This window comes from Micropterus dolomieu, linkage group LG21 (genome assembly GCF_021292245.1).
Source record: "Micropterus dolomieu isolate WLL.071019.BEF.003 ecotype Adirondacks linkage group LG21, ASM2129224v1, whole genome shotgun sequence".
NCBI lineage: Eukaryota > Metazoa > Chordata > Actinopteri > Centrarchiformes > Centrarchidae > Micropterus > Micropterus dolomieu.
The window spans coordinates 16,499,167-16,520,696 of record NC_060170.1 but is presented as its reverse complement, the minus strand read 5'-3'; the positions used below and the strand labels follow the sequence as shown (position 1 = coordinate 16,520,696).

The following is a 21,530-nucleotide window of genomic DNA, read 5'->3' as shown; positions in this document are numbered from 1 at the left end:
GTGACTAATAGCCCTTTTCATGGTGTGATAGTGCTCCCCAAACTGACTAGAGAGAGAGAGAGAGAGAGAGAGAGAGAGAGAGAGAGAGAGAGAGAGAGAGAGAGAGAGAGAGAGATTTCAAGTGTAAATTAAGGTAAGTGCATACTGTGTTTTGTGCAGACGGCATTGATGGCGTACTTGACTAAAACAGACTAAATCTGGCAGGCTGAGAGCTGTGCAGGCATCTCGCCGAGCCAGAGACTGACATGTTTTTAGCAGTTTTCATTTAAGTTTATGATCAGCTGTGTGTGTGTGTGTATGTGTATGTATGTATGTGTGTGTGTGTGTGTGTTATACTCTAGAAAATTGGTCCACTCCCTCTGGCAGTCTAGCAGTAGCTGCTCCCGTAGCTGCAGCAGCTTCTTGTAGCGCTCCACCAGGAAAGGAGAGTGATACCTGCTGACAGCCTTTGTACTGCAGGAGAAAATTTAATTACTATGTATTTAGTGTATACTTATAGGGTGGCACAGCAATCACTGTTAAAATAACAGGTGCCACTTACAGAGCATCAATAAGTGTTGGGACTGCCGGAAACCAACCTTTTAGGTTGTCTCCCCTCACAAAGCAATCTCTACTCATTATCACAGAATGTCTTTAAATTAAATATTATTTTGTGTATCTTTCATCTTTCTTTCTTATTCTGTTAATTAGTCATCTCCCGACTCCCGACTCTGATTTATATTGCAACCCCTTGGGGGATCACAACCCTTTGGCATCTGAACCACTTCCTTGGAATACAGTGAGAGTTTTAATATGAAAACATAACCCATGATGAAGTGTGACATAAGAAAATAATACAATTGGGGCTGAGTCCATACTGCATACTGAGTCCATTATTTTCGACCCCTCAAATGCATCAATACACTTAGCGTAGAAACAACCAGAAAGAGGCGAGGCTGCCAGGAAGTGCCGACACCTCCTGTTGTCAGTGAGCAGATCCACCGAGCTGTCAGTCCAAATGAGTTTACTGCTGCAGCGATCGATGTTGCTCATAAGGAGCTGCTTATGTTGCTAATAATGAACTCTAAATATTATTTATTTACAGTGAACGTTTGACAAAGTCTCATTGGTAACTTTAGAGTCAGGTGATATTTCGCTGTGGGTTCATCACTATGAGTGACCCATTTCACATTACACATACTCTTTTCTATCTATTGTTAATCCAGAAAATATTGATTAGTGCAGCTTTAAACCACTCAAAATTACCAAATTAAATACACCTCCGCTGTTGCATTTTGGTCGTGTATGTAGCGGTATAGTTGGATTGTCTTGTCATCTTGCTTCAACTGTCGATGCTTTTGGGTTTGCTGTTCTCATTGAAATATACTGCATGTATATCAATAAAAAGATGATCACAAAAGGCGGTGTCCTAAATCAATATACAATTTTAAACATACCAGTCAGAAATATGTATTTTCCATGGCCATGATATAACTCATATATTGTTAAGAATGTGTGTGCGCAAGTGCGTGTACATGCTGCAACTGTGAGATCACCTGCTGATTATGACCCAGCCAGGTGGCACACTGGACGACAGCGAGTTCTTCACCTCAATCAGAAACTGAGGGCAGAGAAGGAGGAAGACTTTGATCACCAAGACGGGAGCAGACAGACAAAAGAATGTGTCACTCTTGATTAAAACTGACACACGCTGATACAAAAACACACAGACATCAGATCATTCCTGTGACTCAGTCTTCCACCCAAATCAGGCCATCAATCTCCTCCCACCTGTCTTTCACTCTCAAACACACGCGGATGGTACCTCCTGTCCAGAGACGGTTACGTAGTCGAGTGCCGGGGCCTTCAGAATCAGTCGGATTTCTTCGCGGTGCTCTTGAACCTCATTTAGGACAGTCTGGATCTGCTCCCTCCTTTCGCGCAGCACCGGGAAGCCGGACAGATCTGAGAACAGCTCGGTCTTATTTCCCGACCTCCACAAACACAAAAAACAAAGAGTCCAAATGTGACAGCCGCTGGGAACATATCACAATACACATCCAATGAGCCTGTTCAGGGGGGACAGACACACAATACAGGACAGTTTCTGAGACATCAACCTGTTTCATCAGTGGAAAAAACTGAAAAATAAAATCATTCATATGTCACTAGAAGGTCCTTTTCTTTGGAGCTTCATTGTTCAGCTCCATTGTACTGTACATTTTTAGGCCTAATTTTGTGGTACTGTGGTGTGTTTTTCTGATTTTCACATAAACACAGACATGAACATAGGTGTCTCATGTCGACTTGTTAGACTTATTTCTAGATTCACCATTTTGCACCAGCATCTAAAGAATCCAGTTGTAGAAGAGTCAAAGAGACGCCAGTTTCTCCTTCAACATAGAGAATATAACTTTTGGGTGGTGATGGAGCAGTGGATAAGACACTTGCCTCTAGTGTGGGAGACCCAGGTACGATTCCCACTGCGACATCCACCAATGTGTCCCTGGGCAAGACACTTAACCTCTAGTTGCTCAAGAGGCGTGCGACCTCTGACATAAATAGCAATTGTAAATCGCTTTGGATAAAAATTTTGAGATCATGACAATGATAATACAGTACTATGACCAGTCTGATATTAGGAGCTGCCAACAGTCAAATGCGGGTAAACTGTTGGCAGTGGCAGGTGAAATCGTCGGGCCATCCACCCCTTTGGCGGACAGGGAAAATGCACAACAGAAACACACATGTAGTAAAGTTAGTGTATTGTGGCGATTACATCAAACATAACCCACACAGCCAGCAGTCAGCACAGGGATTCTCTGTGGCGGCGATTCAAACTGAACTCACCAGTAATGGAGCCCACTCCGTCCTAGAGCCAGTGCACTGCTTGCCAACAGCACCAGCCAGACTACGAGTGTAACTCCGAGTGTTGTCGGAGAATCACTAAGCTTGTATTGAAACTTCAAATGAGTTTGGTTTTTTTGCTTGCTTCCTGGGATCCAGAAGAGGAGGTTTTTGTTAAGATATGGACTTTTGTGGAGATTTGAATTGAGAAAAGGACCTGATTCATTGGCGGTTGAACTGGTGGCTTTGTATTGAGTACTGACTGTAACAGACTGTGGTGAACTTTGTGTTTCTTGTCGTCTGCCGGTACCTGATGATATTATTTGATGCCATGACTTGGTTCTCAAGTTATCTTTCTGTGAAATTATTATAATGTGATACTTCTTCTCCTCCATTACTCATCCAGTAACCAGTTTTACTCTGCCCTTTCTAATCTGCTTCCCTCTTGTCATGGATGACATATAGGCTACAGTGATAATCATATATTGATTGTGCCTCTTGAATTGAATTACCTGGTTGTTTAGTAAGGTGGAGTGATTGTTGTGTGCTGAAAGACCTGGGTCTTTTTGTGCACGCAAACATGCATGTAATGTTTTGTGTAAATATATTGAACATTTACAACATTATTTACTCTAAATTATGCCTAAATAAGCTAAACGTTATTCATTCATTTAGAGCATTGTTGGGTTACACAGTCTGGTAGAACAAAGACTGGGCCTTCTGATATCCTACAAGCCAGACCCCGGCCTGTTGGATTCCCCAAAGCCTGCCCATGCGGCTTGACTACACAAAGGGGGTCAGAGAACAATGGGAAGCCCAGATGGCCCTAGTCAGTTAATTCACACCTACCTGTGAACCCTAAACTTTAAAACCAAAGGTTTGTATTGGCTTAAGCTTTCAGGGGGCGGAGTAGTTCCTAGGAAGTACAGCCATTTTGTCAACAGAGGTATAAAACCGAACACCTTCGAACCCTCATTGCCGTTCCAAGTTCCTCAGGGGACAGTAAGGAGGTAAACAAACTCTGCCTTTCTGCAACTGCACCAACAGCCAAAGGAGGTATTTCCTTTCAGCGCTGAACTTCCTTTGTTCCTGAATACAGACTTCACTCGCCAGACGAGTAACTCTGTTTTCTTCTTTCTTTTTACCTCTATTATTTTTCTTTGTGTTACCAACACAATTTTGGATCCCTAAAGAAACTGTTATACACAAGATAACGTTTCGTGCCTGCAGAAGAAGATGGATAAACTCCGTGCTTAACTTAGAGAAGATCACCTCCGTGTTATACCTTCTCAACAAACGTCGACTTCACTGATTGCTGTTGCTGCTGCCAAATAATCAGCTGTGCCGTTGAACCTACCGGCATCGTCAGAACCGAGCCGAGAGAAAACTCCTCCAGATTTCCCAAAAGGACTGACGCAAAGCGACACGCAAGAGGCTTTAGTATGTCTGGGCAGCAGATAGTGTATAACCTTGTTATTGTAACTTACTTCTACAAGCTTCATGTAGTGAATTTGATTGAAAGTGTTTTCAACAGTAATTAGGATTTCTGGTGTTTGGTTCTGTTGTGTGAGAACAGATCCAATTGCACATTCTATCTAATCCAAAGCCAGCAACCGCTGCTGAATGAATCATTCACTGCTGGTGGCTGTAAGATAGTTTGTGGTATATCATATGTATATGGCTTTGCTCTGTGCCTTTCTCTCCTCCTTCTGCTTACTAACCCCACATGCACACACCACATGATCTCTGAAGCTAACCAGACCTGTGACCCACAGCAGGCTAGCATCAGAGTGCGTCCCCATTTTTTTTTAGTTCAGGGGAGATTGATTTTTCACCATCTTGATCTTGAAACCACATGGTTTGAACCGCCATCTTGATTCCAAAATCAGCTGGCCTCTAGCACAACCGGATCTGGCACCACCCACATGGTCGGATCCACCCGCCTCTCTTAGTCTCCGCCCCTCCTTTGTCTCTCTCACACACACACACACACACACACTTGCTGGATTGTTGTATGTTTTTGTATGATTTGTTTATTGACTTTATTTTATTTTTGCAGAGAATAGTTAATAGTGATTTACTTGCTAAAGTTATTGATCATTGATCTATGCTTGAGTTAAATAAATCCTATTATAGTTTTAAGAAGTCGTTGTCTGTGATTATTTGTGTATAAGGTTGTAGTAAGGGTTGGTTGCCACGGCCAGTGTACGGATTTACCCTTCTCTGTTTGCCATCTATAGGTAGACAAACCCGATTTTAGACTGATCATACTTGGCTCATATTTGGTTCTTGGTCCCTGATCCCAGGGTGGTGCCTCGTATTTATTAATTATAATTAATAATTTTGAATATTAATAATTTTATTAATATTTCTAGAATATCTTTGATATTCAGCTAATAACCAAACCTGACCATGTTGACAAAACCCCCAACAGCTTATATTTCAAAAGTGGCCGATAAAAATAAATTTCATTTCATAGATCCTGACTATGATACAACACAGTGTACCAATTCATACTAATTAATTAGCAAGACAATCTTCCCAAAAACTGTATTATTATAAGCCCTTCCCTAGGGCTCAAAACATTTGTCGATAAATATTGTCTGCCTGATTCTCTATTTCATATCATTGGCAATAGAAAATCTTTGGGTTTTGGACTGTTAGTGGTCTTGGGCTCTGAGAAAGTGTGGTGGCCTTTTTCATAATGTTCTGACATTTTCAAGACGAGTAAATTTTTTTTTATAAATCAATAGATGAATCCATAATGAAAGTCATTTGTAGTTGCAGTCCTGCACTTCATATCTGCCAGACTACAATATAGCTATTTAAATGATAAAGTCTCGACTTGATTCACCATTTTCTTTTATAATGAACAATAATGACCACTTAGACAAAATCTTCAGGCTATCACATTCTGAGTAGCACATCAGCCAGTTAGTCATAAAGCTGTGAGATATCTACTTAAACAGTACATCAGTACCGACTAGTTTGTGTATAACATGTCAGTGCTAGCCTGCCAGCCATGTTGTATTTTTGTATTGCACTGTATTGATTTTTAGGTAACGCCGGCTCATGCAACAATAGTTCTCTCTTTCACCCCCAAACACATCCTTTTCTTTACTTACTTGGCAGCCTTTTCATTGAGCACCTTGAGGAAGCTGTGGGCAGGAGCCAGCAGGTTAGGAGTGTCCAACAAGAGGCCTCGGAGCAGCGGCGAGCTGATCTGTGATTGGATAACTGGAAGCAAGGCCTGCAGTTCCAGCCCCAGGCGAGAAAGACTGCTACTAATGAGGTAAAACTCCTGCGTGGAAGACTAAAACACACACAAACACATATAAAGACACACATAAGATTTGATGGTTGCATAGTGTATCTCAATTGTAAGACAAGCTGCAACAGATCAAAACTCAATGGCCATTTATAAACCAGAAATAAGAAATAACTTCTTTGTTCTCCAACAAAGTGCATTTAATGTTGTATTCCTGTGTGTGTGTGTGTGTGTGTGTGTGTGTGTGTGTGTGTGTGTGTGTGTGTGTGTGTGTGTGTGTGTCTGTGTGTGTGTTACTGGGGGAATCTGTGGGCCAGCGAGATTATATCACAAAATCTCATCTGCACTGGTTACGACAGCCAAGCTTAAAGAGCAACCATTTATAACAGCCAACACTCTGAGAGACACCACTCATTAGCAGCAGCACAGACGGCAAGTCTCCACAATATGGCAGAAAGAAATAAAACATAGTCCCAAAACACATTTCACAGCAAAACGAACCCAGAGAAGTAACCATGACGTTACACAGACTTACAGGTAACTTGTTTATTGGACAGCTTTGGCAATTGTCATCCTGCATCATCAGGACACACATGGGGAAATCAAACTCGGGTGACTGACAGAAGTTTATGCAGCACTTTAATGCTTCTGATCTGTCTCGCAAACAGCTCACAAAGTAATAATTTATTATAAGCATGACTAATAACGTTAGACCGCAGATCGACCACATAGCCTATTATGAATAATAACGTAAAAACAAGAGATGTAGGCCTCCATTAATAACTCGGGGCTTATTAGCCTATTGTATGCTGTGGTATCGCTGTCACAAATGTTTTATGGACTTAATGAACTGGCAGGGTAAACGGAGTATTACTTGCCTTTTGGTGCGCACCCGAGTGCCATTCCTGCTGTTCACACCTGCCCAAACGAACCGCATCAAGTGGGAAAATGAACTCTAGGGCGATTTAACCAAACTAAGCGTTTAACCAAAACGTTTTGTGTAAATATCAGCTCTTTTGGTAACTGCTGATAATCCAGATTATGAGATAGCTGTCTACAATCTAATACACAAACTACTCTCTTATGTTTCATCGTGATCAATGCTGCAGCTTTAAAAATAGAACCGGTGATCATTTAAGATGAAATCCAGTTGATGATTAATCAATGCTACGCATGGAAATTCCTCTGAAGAGAGGTGATATTGTACATTATTAGGGCCCGAGCATGAAACATACAAAGTCCCTATTGAAACTGAATTTATTTTTTTTTTTCCTGCAAACTAACCTTAAGTTTGGGGGCCTAAACATACTCAAACTCACCAAACTTTGGACATAATTCAGACGCGGCGACAAATTTTTTATTTTATGGGTTTCCCGCATGGGCGTGGCAAAATGGCTCGCTAGCGTCCCGTACAGAGCAGCCCCCAGACAATGTTTCACCTACTTGCACGAAATTTCAGTGGTACGTATATCATGTCCAGACACACAAATAAGCCTCTTGGAGCGATGCCCAACACCCAACAGGAAGTTGGCCATTTTGGATTAAATGGTCATTTTTGGCGATTTACACACTTTGTACTTTAACAAACTCCTCCTAGGGAATTAGTCCGATCGACTTCAAATTTCTGCTGTGCATTCTAAATGCATTGACGATGAAAAGTTGTGCTATCTGTGAGTTCTCGTCAATGGGCGTTTCCGTGGCGTGGTGTCCATGATTCGCCACAAAACAGGAAGTTGTTAGAACTTCAGTATACATGCTCACATCTGTACCAACATATATTGACATATATGATAACAGGCCCGCACTGAACACATCCATATGCCAATATTCACTCAAAGTCATAACGCCACCTGCTGGCAACAGGAAATGACACGTTTTACGCTGTAATGTACTACTCCGAGCAGGCTGGACATATGAACTTCAAAACTGTCCCAGGAAACGCTTAACACATTAATGAGGCTTGTTGTAAAACTTGTGAATTTTTGGTTAACGGCTTGGCAGTGGCGTGGCGGCAAAGTGCCATGCTTCGCCATGACACAGGAAGTGTTTACTGTACATGCTCAGATCTGTACGAAATTTTACACATTTAATAAGAGTCCCGCCCTGAACACATGTATATGCCAACATTCACCCATGGTCATACCGCCAGCTGCTGGCAAGGGGAAATGACTTTAATGAAATTTCTGTGGCACATGTATCATGTCCAGACGTACCAAAAAGCCTCTTGGAGTGATGCCCTAAAGCCAACAGGAAGTCAGCCATTTTGAATTTTATGGTCATTTTTGGACGATTTACACACTCCGTACTTTAATGAACTCCTAGGAATTTAGTCCAATCCACTTCAGATTTCTGCTGTGCCTTCTAAACGAATTGACGATGAAAAGTTGTACTATCTGTGAGTTTTCGTCAATGGGCATGTCCATGGCTTAGTGTCCAAAATCGATTCGCCGTGAAACAAGAAGTTGTTATAACTTCAGTGTGCATGCTCTGATTTGCAGCAAACTGTACAAGTAGGATGAGAGTCACGCCCTGAACACATCCATATGCCAATAAACACACAATGTCATAGCGCCACCTGCTGGCAACAGGAAGTGTCAAGTTTTACGCTGTTATGTACTACTCCCAACATATTTGCCTCACCTGCTTCAAAACAGTCTCAGAGGAGCCTTAAGACATTGATGATGCTATGTTGTGAATCTTGTGAGTTTTCAGATAACGGCGTGTCCTTCACGGCGTGGCGTCAGAGTTTGATGCTTCGCCATGACACAGGAAGTTGTTGTAACTTCAGTGTACATGCTTACAGCTGAACAAAACCTTACATGCTTGATAACTGTCCCGCCCCAAACACATCTACACGGCAATATTTATTACTAGTCATAGCACCAAGTGCTATGTAGCGCCACAAAGGGGACACAGGAAGTGACGTATAACACCTTCATGCAGCGTCTGAAGCGCATAGCAAATTCACAGCCGCACCGGCAGAACTCCAGAATATGCAACGCGGTCGCCTCACACTCCGACGCGTTACAAGTGCGAGGGCCCGCCCATCGCTGCTTGCAGCTTTAATATTGACATTATATTGCCATTAGTGATTTTACAGTGTAGTACCAAGTCATGAAAGGTTAATGAGAGTCACACTGACAATGCTTTATACTATCAATCACATGCTGCGGTTTTAATGGTCCCCCATTTCAGCAGCCCCTTGATGCTCTTTTATGAACCCAAACAGACAGTGACTGGAGACCATAAGCATGGACCCCTCCCTTATGTCAATGGAGCCATAGAGACACGGGCCATTACACACAGGCCCATTTATCTACAGACGGTAAAATGGCAATTATGGCCCCTGTTTGTGTGGTGTGTGGTATGTGTGTGTTTAGTGAATATATAAAAAAGTCATGAAGTTGAACATGAAACAAGAAATCAAGCTCGGCCAGAGTGCCTCTCTCATTTCTGTACAACATACACACACACGCACACACACACGGGATGAAGCCTTCTGACATTTCGAAAATGGGCCCGATGGGAAATGAGATTGTCAGACAATCAGGTAAGTGCCACTGAGGCGACTGCTCCCTGTTGTTAATCAAGAAGCACGCCATAAAAAAAAAGACAGAGAGAAAGGGGGTGAGAGAAACGGAGAAAGAGAAAATTGTCTTGGTTTTCATTTTTATGCAAAACAGCTTTTTTAATCACCTGCATCTGGTTTGACATTTTTTTAACGGTGTCACTACGCCCACATATTTTAGCTTAAGATGGTGAGTAAAATGTTTTCAGAACTGACAGGAATGATTACCTATTCTACAAAAATAAGACCAAGGTTGTCAGAAAAAATATTATCATAGAGGCAAAAGGTGTCCCTTTTCCTTACTTTTTACCTTTTTGTGGTATATGCTGCAGATGCCTCTCTCCAGGTCGGGCAAATGCGACAGCAGAGATCTGACAGAATTTAAGGTGAGAGAGTGTGACTCCAGGACCTCCTGCACAGCATCCTGCCTCCCTGAGATAGACCTGTGGGTTCATGGATGAAAAGGAAAGAAAGAAGGGAGAAAGGAAGGAGATAAATTAGATGGGAATGAAGGAAGGCAAAAAAAATATATGTTCAGTCCCAGTCATCAGCAAAGGAGATTTGTCACTTGGGGAGCTGAATTGCCCTTGATTGAAAGGCTCTGTTTTTCTAAAAGACGCTTTGAACCTAAAACAAATAACCGCCAAATCACCTTTGTAAATTCTGTGCTGTACTGAGGTTTTCCAATAGCCAGAACAACTTAAAGTCAACCATCTATGAGGGAAAGGATTATAGAATTATTTTTATTAACGTAAATGTCTTCAGTTTATGCAATTTTCACATCTAATCTTAAGGGTATCCTTTCTAAGAGAGGTGTATTAATGGAGCACTAAGTTATGTGTATTCATAAGGTGTTAGTGTGTAAACTGCTGACCTGTAAAAATGCATTATATTAGAAGGCACAAAGAGTACAAATTTATTCTGTGAACATACACATCTGGGGGGAAAATGGAGCGAAAAAAGGAGATAAAGGCTTCAATGACTTCATCATTTTGTGTCTGATGGCGTGTGGGTGTGCAGATGCATGTGTGTCTGTGTCATGTGCTGCTGCACTGTATCTTGGAATTAATGTGCCTGGGTGTAATCTGGGTTTTATCGATGTTGAAATTCTGTAGAGGAGCTATCTGGATAATCTCAGAGCAGTGCCAAATCCACAGCTATAATCCCTACAATGTGGGAGGCAGAGGACCACACACACACAGAGTGTGTAAATATGTACACAATCAATCAATATATGGATAATAAAATTACACTGCAGAGAAGGGAACTAGAATAGTAGTGCAATACTGTGAGTCAGTTTCAGCGTTTTTATTTGAAGGAGGTCGCCTCCAGAACATTTTTTTTTGTGTTTTCATCCCACAGTGTTTCGGAAAAGAGAAACGACTGCTCCGTTAGGCAAAAAGTGTTGACATTATGGGCGCATTATTACATCCTCTCCAACAGCATTGATTTATTTAGATGTGACTTTGGAGAATTTCATTAAAAATATTAATTCAAAAGAAAATGGGAAGTAGAGATAATTTAATAACAACTGTCATGTCACTTCTGAAGGTCATTTATGCAAGTTACAAATCAGGCACTAATCCACTACTCTATTCTTCAAAACTGCAGTGATTTAAGCCTGTAAATCCCAGTTAATTATTAGGATCTAAGCAGCGAAGCTGCTGTAGCCCTATTGTTTTTGTTCACTTTCGTCTTCTTTCTCTCCGCTAAAAGTGTTTGGGCAGAAAAAACTGCTGCACAAAAACTCACCAGAATTGGCAGGTGGGTTGCAAATTCCACCCACTACTCAGGCAAAAAAAATGGCACTGATAGACCTGATGGTGGCGCTATAATCAACTTTACGTTTTTGAAAATTATCTCGAAAACGGCTTCGTCTAGAGTCAAAATTCTTTCATCATTTTAATGTGTGAGTAACGTTAAGTTACCATGACAGCAGCAGTGCAGGAATTACTTTTAACATGAAGGCAAGGCAAGTTTATTTGTATAGCACATTTCAACAACAAGGTAATTCAAAGTGCTTTACACAAAACATAAAAGCAACAGCGAAGTATAAAAAAAGTTTAAAAGCAACATAGGGAAATTGAAAAAAATAAAAAATAAATACACATTAAAACAGGGTAAAACTGGACAGTAAAAGTTACAGTACAGTGTACAATCAGGGTTAAATGGAAAATAAAAACAGGCCGAGGGGTTGAGCAAATAATTGAGTTACAATTATTTTGAAAACAGAATAAACAGAGAAGTACACTTAATCTACTCTCTCTAGCTAGTCTGTACTCAGGTCCATAGCAATCTTTGGGTCCACTGAAATTCCAAAAACCCTCAGACACTACAGAGAAACCAGGACATGTCTGTCCGCAGGCCACTTTGATCCAGTTATACTCTGGACCCATATGCGCATTTACAGGTGGACAGAGGTCCCGGCAAATCACTCCGGTGCAAGATTTAAGACCACTACCTTCACTCTGTTCAATCTCACTCTCATTATCTTTTCACTCAATTACCTACTCATTTCTCACCGTGTAAATAGTTAATTAAAAGCAATGGTAAAAAGAAAAGTCTTAATTTAAAAGAATGACTGTTTCAGCAGACCTGCAGTTAGCTGGGAGTTTATTCCAGATACACGGAGCAGAATAACTGAACGCTGCTTCTCCTCATTTAGTTTTGACTCTGGGGACAGAAAGCAGTCCTGCCCCGGACGACCTGAGAGGTCTGGATGTTTCATAACAAAGCAGAAGATCAGAAACGTATTTTGGCCCTAAACCATTTAGTGCTTTATAAACTAACAGCAGGATTTTGAAATCAATTCTTTCACATACAGGAAGCCAATGTAAAGACCTCAGAACTGGAGTGATGGTCTTAATGAGGACTCTAGCAGCAGCGTTCTGAATCAGCTGCAGCTGTCTGATGGATTTTTTAGGGTGACCTGTAAAGGCACCATTACAGTAGTCGAGTTGACTGAAGATAAATGTATGGATACGTTTTTCCAGGTCTTGCTGAGATATAAGTCCTTTAATCCTTGATATATTCTTCAGGTGATCGTAGGCTGACTTTATAAATGTCTTCATGTGGCTCCTCAAATTCAGGTTCAAGTCCATGACTACACCAAGATTTCTGATTTGATTTGTGGTTCTTAACATTACGGATTGAAGCTGAGCACTGACTTTCAGTTTTATCTTTGTTTAATTGTAGAAAATTCTGGCACATCCAATCGTTGACCTGCTCAATACTCAGCACTTGTATGGGCTCATAGTCCCCTGGTGATATCGTTATAGAAATCTGTGTGTCATCTGCATGTTGTGTACCAACAGTGTGGATTTGTGCATTTTATATCAAATAATTTGGAGACTCAAAAATCCCTTCCCTCTCTCTCTCTGAGAAAAAGGAGGGGATAGGAAAGTTTTCCTCCCCTGGAGGTAGGCCTTTTGACATGCAAAAACTAGAGACATCACCTGGGGTTTGGTAAGGGACTGCAGAGACTCAATCAGACATGCATTGCTTAAGGACGCCGTAAAAGATGTCAATAGACACTTAGCAGGACAGCAAAAGAAGTGTCCAATCCCTCTCCCTATAGGGTGCCTCAGGACATCAAAGTACCGGACGTTCTGATCCCTTTTTCCCATAGAATGGCTGGGCCATAAAACACCACTCCCGTCTGTTCTTTTAGCTGATGTGCAAGTGTGATAAGCTAGGAATGCGAAAGAGGAACACAAACGACTCCTGCCTTCCTGAGCTAAAACAATGTTTCATTATAAACTGTTGTTCTCTTTAAATAATAATCCTTGCTAAGTTAGTAGTGGCGCTGCCTCTTAGGTCAGTTATATTACCATGTTGTTACTATCTGTTGTTGATATTGTTGCTGAAAAGAATCTAAATAAGTTAATTTTGCAGTGTTTTAATATTCAGCAAGGTTAATGACATTACTTCATTTTATGTGTAACCAATGCTTGTTCCAAACACTTTGTGACAACTCCTTTAGAAAGGATATGATAAAGAAATGTCATCCTATACTCGATTCATTTTCCAGCTTGAATTTAATGTTAACTAACCAAATTCCACAGCTCCGAAGCAAAGGTTTGTTTAAAGAATAATCAAAGTTGAATATTTACTCCTCATGTAACCCGAGCTCCCCCAAGTGGACAAAATAAGTATTGCATGCCATGATTCCTATGAAAGGCTGACCTCAAAGTTTTAACTAACTAACATTGTTTTTCCTTTTTATCAAGTGCTTAAAAATAAGAACGGTACAGCTGTGTGTCAATTAAGGTTTGATTGTGGGAAGATATTTGATTACAATACACGCAAATAGATTTTTGATTTTTAATGTCTAAAGAAAAACGGTCTCTCGGAAACCGAAAACAAAGCCCCCTCAGGGAAACAAAGGACTGCCCTCTGGGAACCACGCCCCAACAGACAAAAGCAGTGACACATGCGCTCTCTTCCTTCTTGTCCTCTGCTGGTTCCTGGCCTCTTCAAACTGCACGTCGGCACGCACCCAGCGCGCTCTGGCTCTAGGCGCAGCTAAGGCCTTTGTTCGTTTCCCAGCCACACACGCGAAGCGCTGCAACATCGATTTTTCCCTCGTTTCCAACTTACTTGTTGTTTTATTTTCTTTCTTTTTGTTTGTTAAAGTTATCAGACCATTAAGTTACACAAGTTTAATTGAAGAACGACCAAGTTTTAAGCTTTATTTCGTCACGCTAACTTACGCTGATCCCAATGCCCAGGCCAACCATGTGGTCCCGCCAGCAGTAACAAAGGACGACCAAGCCTTTGACCCGCGCCAGGGTTGGCTCCCATTGCAAGTTTCTTCAATAAGGCTACATAAGACGGACATCCGGAGCAATTCCCTGGCAGAGAAAGCGACTGGCCTACGGCTTGAAGCTGTCCTAACCGAGAACGTACAGACTCTGCCAGTGTGAGGCCGTTGACCAGCACCCGGCTGGGAGAAGCGACACGCAGTAAGACCAAAACCCTGCACTCTATGATCAGTGATGTCCCATAGTTGTTAATAGAGTATCTTTAACTCTTAAAACTCATAGCTTGCGTTCATTAGCTGCCCGTATGAGTCAAACGCTCCCCACAAAAGAACCCCTTCTCATTGTTTAGCCATTGTTTATTTCTTTGATGTACATGTAACAGCATTTATAGTCACCTTAGTTAGTTAATAAACTCCACTGTAATCAAGGAATTGTGTGTGTATTGCCTATTTTCAAGTCCCTGCCAAGAGAATTTACCCCTTCGATATGAGATTGACTGACTGATTTAAGATAATTGAGCGATTATTAACTAACTGATCACTAGTGAATAATTGTATAATTATTAAAACCATACCCAGAGGTCCGGAGACTCTGGGCGGATTGGATCTCCGGTGGTGCCACCGCAAAACGAGAGCTTTAGATATTAATATTCTCCTCATATTAAAATTCATAATTTGGTATTGATTCTCATAAATTTATTAAAACAATGTAGTCATGCTACATGCATAATTATGGTAACATATTTTATTGTATTTCATAATCTGAGCCAGTGGAAGCATGTAAATGTTAAACAGAAGAGGCCCCAGAATAGAGCCTTGGGGAACTCCACATGTCATTTTTGTTAGCTCAGATGTGTAATTACCTATAGACACAAAGTAGTCCCTGTCCTTTAAGTAGGATTCAAACCAGTTTAGTACTGTGCCAGAAAGTCCAACCCAGTTTTCAAATCTGTCTCGTAATATGTTGGTCGACCGTGTCGAATGCAGCACTGACATCCAATAATACTAAGACTGAAATTCTGCCACTGTTAGTGTTTAAATAGATGTCACTGAAGACCTTAACAAGAGCCGTCTCAGTGCTGTGGTGTGGTCGAAATCCTGATTGGAAGACATCAAAAGACGATGAAGAAATACCTTTAACAGACTATGTGTCCTCGTGCTGATAATAGGCCGTGCTTGTGTGGAGACAGAAAGTAAACACGATTTGCGGTGCTGCCGTCTGGACAAAGTGCTCTGGGATACTTTCGCTTCACGTGTTCATGCTGCTCCACATATTTGTGGACAGCAGTTTTGCTGCAGTGAAGCTATTTCCAATTCACAGAGCAGCACGTTGTTGAGTGTCTGTCTAAAAAACTCCCAAACTTTAGACGGTCGAAGGCCAAGCTGGAGCTTGTCCAGGGGAATCCCACTAACACCAGATGGAATGACGCTTCGACGCACGTAATGCAATTCAACGTATTTACATAATCTATTACGTCGACGAATCACCTCAGCTCTAAAGCGATTGTCGCCAAACTTGACGCATCTGTTCAGATGCTCGGTCCGGGCTTCGCAGAGCAGTCCTGGGATATTCTTCCACTAGGGGGCGCTACACTTGCAAAAAGTTTATACCTCGTAATTCGCTGCATGGATTTGTACAAAATTCAGTTTGTACGATCTAGAATCACTACTCAGCTGATGCATAAAATTTGGTAATGATTGCTCAAAGTAGGCGTGGCTTATTACAACAAATTTAAGTTTCTAGACATTTCTCATTCCAAACTTCAAAAAATCTAAGAAAATCACCTGTAAGTCCTAGAGAGCTGAATTTTTTTCAGCACATCCACTGATATGTGACAAACGTTTGCCTCACTGCAACCTATGGTCAATTCAGAAGTCAGTCACTCTATATTTTTCAGGATATGCTAAAAATCAATTAACATCTATATCTCCACAAGTCTTTGTTCAAACGCTATCAAAATCAACACAGATATTCTCTATGTGACCGATATCAAGTATTTCAAAGGGTATTCAAATCGGTCAAACGGTGAGTCTGCACCAAGATTATTACTGTTTTGGATTTTTCATTAGTTTTTATTTTTATTTAGTTTTGACTTTTTGTTTTCAAGTTTAGTGATAATTAGTTGTTAACTTGGGTTTACTAGTTTAGTTTTTATTTTTGGAAAATGCTTAGTTTTAGTTTAGTTTTTATTAGTTTTAGTCTTTGTCGCTGCAGGATGCCAAGCTCAGTTCAGTCTGGTTCAGTCGAGTTTAGTTTTTCACAAAACATTAAAATACAAGTACAATCAGAAATATCCCTTTTTTAAGCTACCTGAAGCTTGTACATAGGGGCCCAAACAATAAGCAAATATATATTTTTTTTTGTTTGTTTTTTTGAAGTACTGGCACATTGTCGAAATAAATACTACTAATATATGAAGCACATGCAATCTACAATATAATTTCTAACCTACATACAGAAACCCTAAAAGCAAACTACCCTAATCCTACTACCCAGTGGTCCCAAGAAATTCATTACATCAGTCCCTAGCTCATTCATGGTTATATAGGTGAAATCCAATAAATGGAGGTGAAATATAATTGATGGACAGCTAAGAAACTGGAGGATAGTTGAGGCCCCATTTGGAGCCACAAACAACAGGTGACAAGTATTACTGAAAAGCAGTTATATTAAAATCTAAACCTTTATTAATAAAAAAATCGGAATTAAAACAATGTGATGCACAAAGAGACAGTTTGGCTGAGATATCAACCAGCAGACACGTAAACCCAGTGCACGGGGAGCTCACAGTCTGTGGGCAAGTTTATCCCACATGCAGGATGCTAAGCCAGACCATCAGAACAGAACAAAACCACCCAGACAGTGACTCACTACCCGCAACCCAAACTAAACAAAACTCTATACAGTTGTTGCATTCATATTATTTTGTACACATGTAAAGATAATAGAAAACATGTTCAAATCGCACCAACTACCCAGCCGATCCCTACCTGGGTCTCCCCGACTAAGTTAGCCTACCCCTAATGTTACATGGGGCTCTCCTCATAACAGTGGTCGCCACCTGCTACGCTGTGGCCAGACGCCACCCTTATCCCGGGCTCTCTTAACCGACATGCAGCGTGTCAGCTCTTCACACGGAGGACAAAAGCATAACACACCCGTGGCTCCCCAACAGGTGCCTATCTGCTAATCACCGCTCGTACTGCGCCATGCGAGTTCCACCGACTTCATATCTACTCGAAATGTAGGCTTAGGTCCTATAAAATAAATAAATAAATGAAAACTAAGGATAGCTTTGATTTATTTATTTCATTTACTCTTTCATTTTAGTTAGTTTTGCAAACCTACAATACAGTTTAAGTTAGTTGTCTTTTTTTGCAAAGCCTCATTTTTTATTTTTATTTCAGTTAACGACAATGTTTTTTCACATCTAGTTTTCGTTATTTCATTCGTCTTCGTTAACGATTATAACCTTGGTCTGCACTGATATTCAATATCTTGCTATCACTTGTACAGTATGCACAACATTTTCTTTTTCGCTCAGTTTTGGATCAAATGCCATCAAAATAATTAACAACACACCCAAAACCGGCAGAATGATGTGTGATTTTTTTCAGAATTTTCTTACCAACATCTTGACTGTAGGCGTTTTAAGTTTAAACTGCTGGTGGGTGATGATGGCGCACTTAACCCCTAGTTGCTCCAAAGGAGTGCAACCTCTGACATATATATAGGAACTGTAAGTCGCTTTGGATAAAAGAGTCAGCTAAATGAATAAATGTAATGTAAACTGACAAAAATATCTGGGTCAGGCACATGTGATGTCACTACCTCAACTTGTGAGAAGGTGTGTCATCAGTCAGTAAGTCACCTTCTCTGGAGATCTGAAGTTCAAATCTCCAAGTAAACAAAAAAGTCAGACTTGCTGACAATGGGGGTGTTCAGATCATAGTGAGTCATTTGGATCCTGTGACACTTTCTTCCAATTTTTCTTGGCTCAAAAGTGTTTGTGCAGCTTAAACTTTAAAACTTGGAAACAGAAAATGTTGCAGGTGGGTTGAACATTTCACCCAGTGGTCAGGTACATATAATGATCTCAAGGTGATGCTGTAAAAATCAAGTTTGCGTTTCCCCAATTATCTCAAACCTGCATCTCCTCTGAAAATATCAAGTTTCATTCAAATTCCAATATTGAGTATTTTAAAATAATAGTGCATTCTGCTGCTTGTTTTCATTGTGAAATTCTGCTTTCTGTCCAAATGACACGTTAAAGAGAATGCAAAGCTGCATGCAAAGGTCTTGTAAGTGTAGCGTAATTTGATCAGTCAGGCTTCTGAGGCTGTGTCCAAATCCTGCAGCTTGCACTAGGATTGACAGACCTGGGGTCTCATTTATAAACGGTGGGTACATACAAAACAGGGCTGGAAACGTGCATACGCCACTTCCCGAGCAAAGGTTGTGATATATAAAAAACAAACTTGTCGGGAGAATGTGCGGTCATGTAAGTAAACTCTGAACCTTGCGTACGCGCATGAAGACGAGAAATGAGAAACAGCGACTCACATGGCAGAAGGATGAATTGGTTTAAAAAGAATTGGCCTACTATTGTGTAAAATAAATCGAAATATTATCTTTGAGTATTATAGGCTTAAAGCCTTTCTGAATAAACACCTATTTGATTGACTTTCCCTTAAGTGTGCAAAAAAAACAAAAAAAACACACAATTTAAGATCATTTGCAGCACACACAAAAAGATCCAGATTCAGGATAATAAACACAAACAAAGATATCTGTTTCTGCAAAAGAACGCCTCAATTATGTTGTACAGTTTAATCAGGAGCCATATTAATTAATAGCCTACTAGCATGCAGTGCAATTTATTCTCATAAATAAGGTGAACAGGAGGACAAATTACATTTAAATTGATGCTGTTTTCAGTGCATCAGTCGAGCAAATAGGAGAGCATAGTGTCATATATTGTTATCAGATGTTTGTTGCCTTTTCAAGCCAAATGCTGTGCGCAAGCATGTGGATGTTGATGCGCTGCTTGTAAAAACACATTATGGAAACATTATTTTATATCATTTACAAGAAGCCATATTTATTTTAACTCATCGGCAGCCTTGTTTAGTGAGTGGACTGTTTGTGTAGCCTAAATAAATATTCAAACACAAGTGGAAGTCATTTGGTTTACTCTCTTTCAAACGGGGGAATCCAAATTAGTACCTGGGCCATCCCATCTTGCGTGTGTGTTCCCTTCTGGTCAGTGACGTCACTACTCAGGAGGGTTGCCCCTTCCTGCGCATCGGTTATAAAGGGATGGAGCTCCGGTGCCCCCTTTCCTTCGGTGCACAAGCGTTATGTGAAAGTGCATTTTTTACCCACCAAACAACGTGTTTCAGCTTCACCAAAAGGAATGTCAGTGTCATACTGAGTTATATTTCATTTTGTAGCTTTTCTGTCAGATTTTGCCTCCTTTTCTTCCAGCAGTCAGTATGTATTAATATTAAAGAGGGGCGTTTCACTGACCATTTATAGGCAACTATGGGTGTTTGAAGGGTCGGACATGGAGCTCCCTCACATGCGCCACATTTCAAGGTGATTGTGATTTATAAAGGGAACTTCCTTACTAGTGTGCACACGCACGCTTTTATAAGTCTGAATATTTTTTGCCGTACGCTTTTAGTGAGGATTCTACGCACAGTTTTATAAATGAGACCCCAGAGCAGTTAAATTCAGATCTTTCCTGTCCCACAAGAGGGAATTCTTTTTGCAGCAAGGCAGCTTGAAAAATAATAAAAACACATAGCACTAAATAACATCTCTAATCTAAATATCGACAAAATCGTGCAATAAGCAGAGCTTTTATGGGGGATGGTAAACGGCGTTGGAGTATTGCTGCATTCATGTCATATCAAAATGATCACAATAACCAGTATCCAATTTGTAAATGGCATTCACATCAACATCCAAGTCATAATTATGACTGGGGAAATGTCAATATATCAGACTTCGAACCTAATAAATCCAATGTGCCTAATAAATCTCACAATCACAGATGCCTCATGCCAGTCAAAGTCTGTTGTTCTAGGTAATTAAATCCAAATTTAATGGATATAATGTTATACTGGCAACGCACAGTATTTAATAATCCTCACACAACCATCCTGACTTGTTCGATGACATGAACGCTAACAAATCATAAACACTGGAATCTTCGCCATCTCTACCAGCAATCACATATGAAGTGAAAGCGACATAAGCATAAGCGCTGCCTGAGACACTTAATTAATGCTAATCAAGCTGAATCAGTACAGAGGGTATCTTGTACTCACTGTGGGTCTGTGAGGGGCTGGCTCACCCACTTTCTCATCAGTCTCTTCCCAAACGGGGTGCGAGTGTGGTCCAACACCCACAACAGACTGCCCTTCACACCACCATTTGTCTATGATCGAAAGAACACACACAAACATAAATCGCAGCTTGCATGTACAACATTTGAATGAGCCAAATTTCGGGAAGAAAAAAACACTGATGTAATAAATAAGTAAGGAGGTGAGCAGGTGATGGAAGCCACAATCAGTCAGGTGAGGAGGCTTGAACTGAGCTTGAACTCCATGTGTGACACACACGCCACCGCAGCGGAGTCGTGCTGAACATCTGAGCAATCACCAACGCAAGTCTGACTAGTCACTGAACATTTTCTTGTGATCAGGGAAATGACAACTACACTCACTCATTAAATGTTTACAACTGCTGTGCAACCATGACTGTAAACAGTCTTGACATATATATAAAAAAAAAAAAAAATGTATTTGCACTGGAAGGTGTCCATCTACCTGGTATGACATGACTTGTAATGAACTGGTGCTACATAATTAAAACTGAATTGTATTGAACTGGTAAGCTGCATGACATTTCTTTCTGCTGGCTGTCAGCATTGTTGTGTTGAAAGCTTGCCAAAATATAAAACTATCACCAACGTGCACTTTTGTTCAGCAGCCTCCCTCGACCTTCGTCAAGCCAGAGTAGTAGAGTTGAACTTGAGTCAGCTGTAAGTCACTTAACTTAAATAACAGATATTTGATTATGCTACGTAAAATAC

The 21,530-nt window shown here is 40.7% G+C and overlaps 1 protein-coding gene across 4 annotated transcripts in view; it reads right to left on the bottom strand.

The window, feature by feature from the left end:
* msh3 (mutS homolog 3 (E. coli)) overlaps positions 1-21,530 on the bottom strand; it is a 62,881-nt gene that overhangs the window by 28,105 nt on the left and 13,246 nt on the right. For all 4 annotated transcript variants that reach the window (XM_046033981.1, XM_046033978.1, XM_046033980.1 and 1 more), the window contains exons 12-17: positions 20,761-20,870; positions 9,973-10,105; positions 5,952-6,139; positions 1,805-1,973; positions 1,536-1,600; positions 337-453 (exon numbers count right to left, since the gene is read on the bottom strand). In XM_046033981.1, coding sequence (XP_045889937.1) covers positions 337-453; positions 1,536-1,600; positions 1,805-1,973; positions 5,952-6,139; positions 9,973-10,105; positions 20,761-20,870 — 782 coding nt within the window. The remainder of the gene's footprint in view (positions 1-336; positions 454-1,535; positions 1,601-1,804; positions 1,974-5,951; positions 6,140-9,972; positions 10,106-20,760; positions 20,871-21,530) is intronic.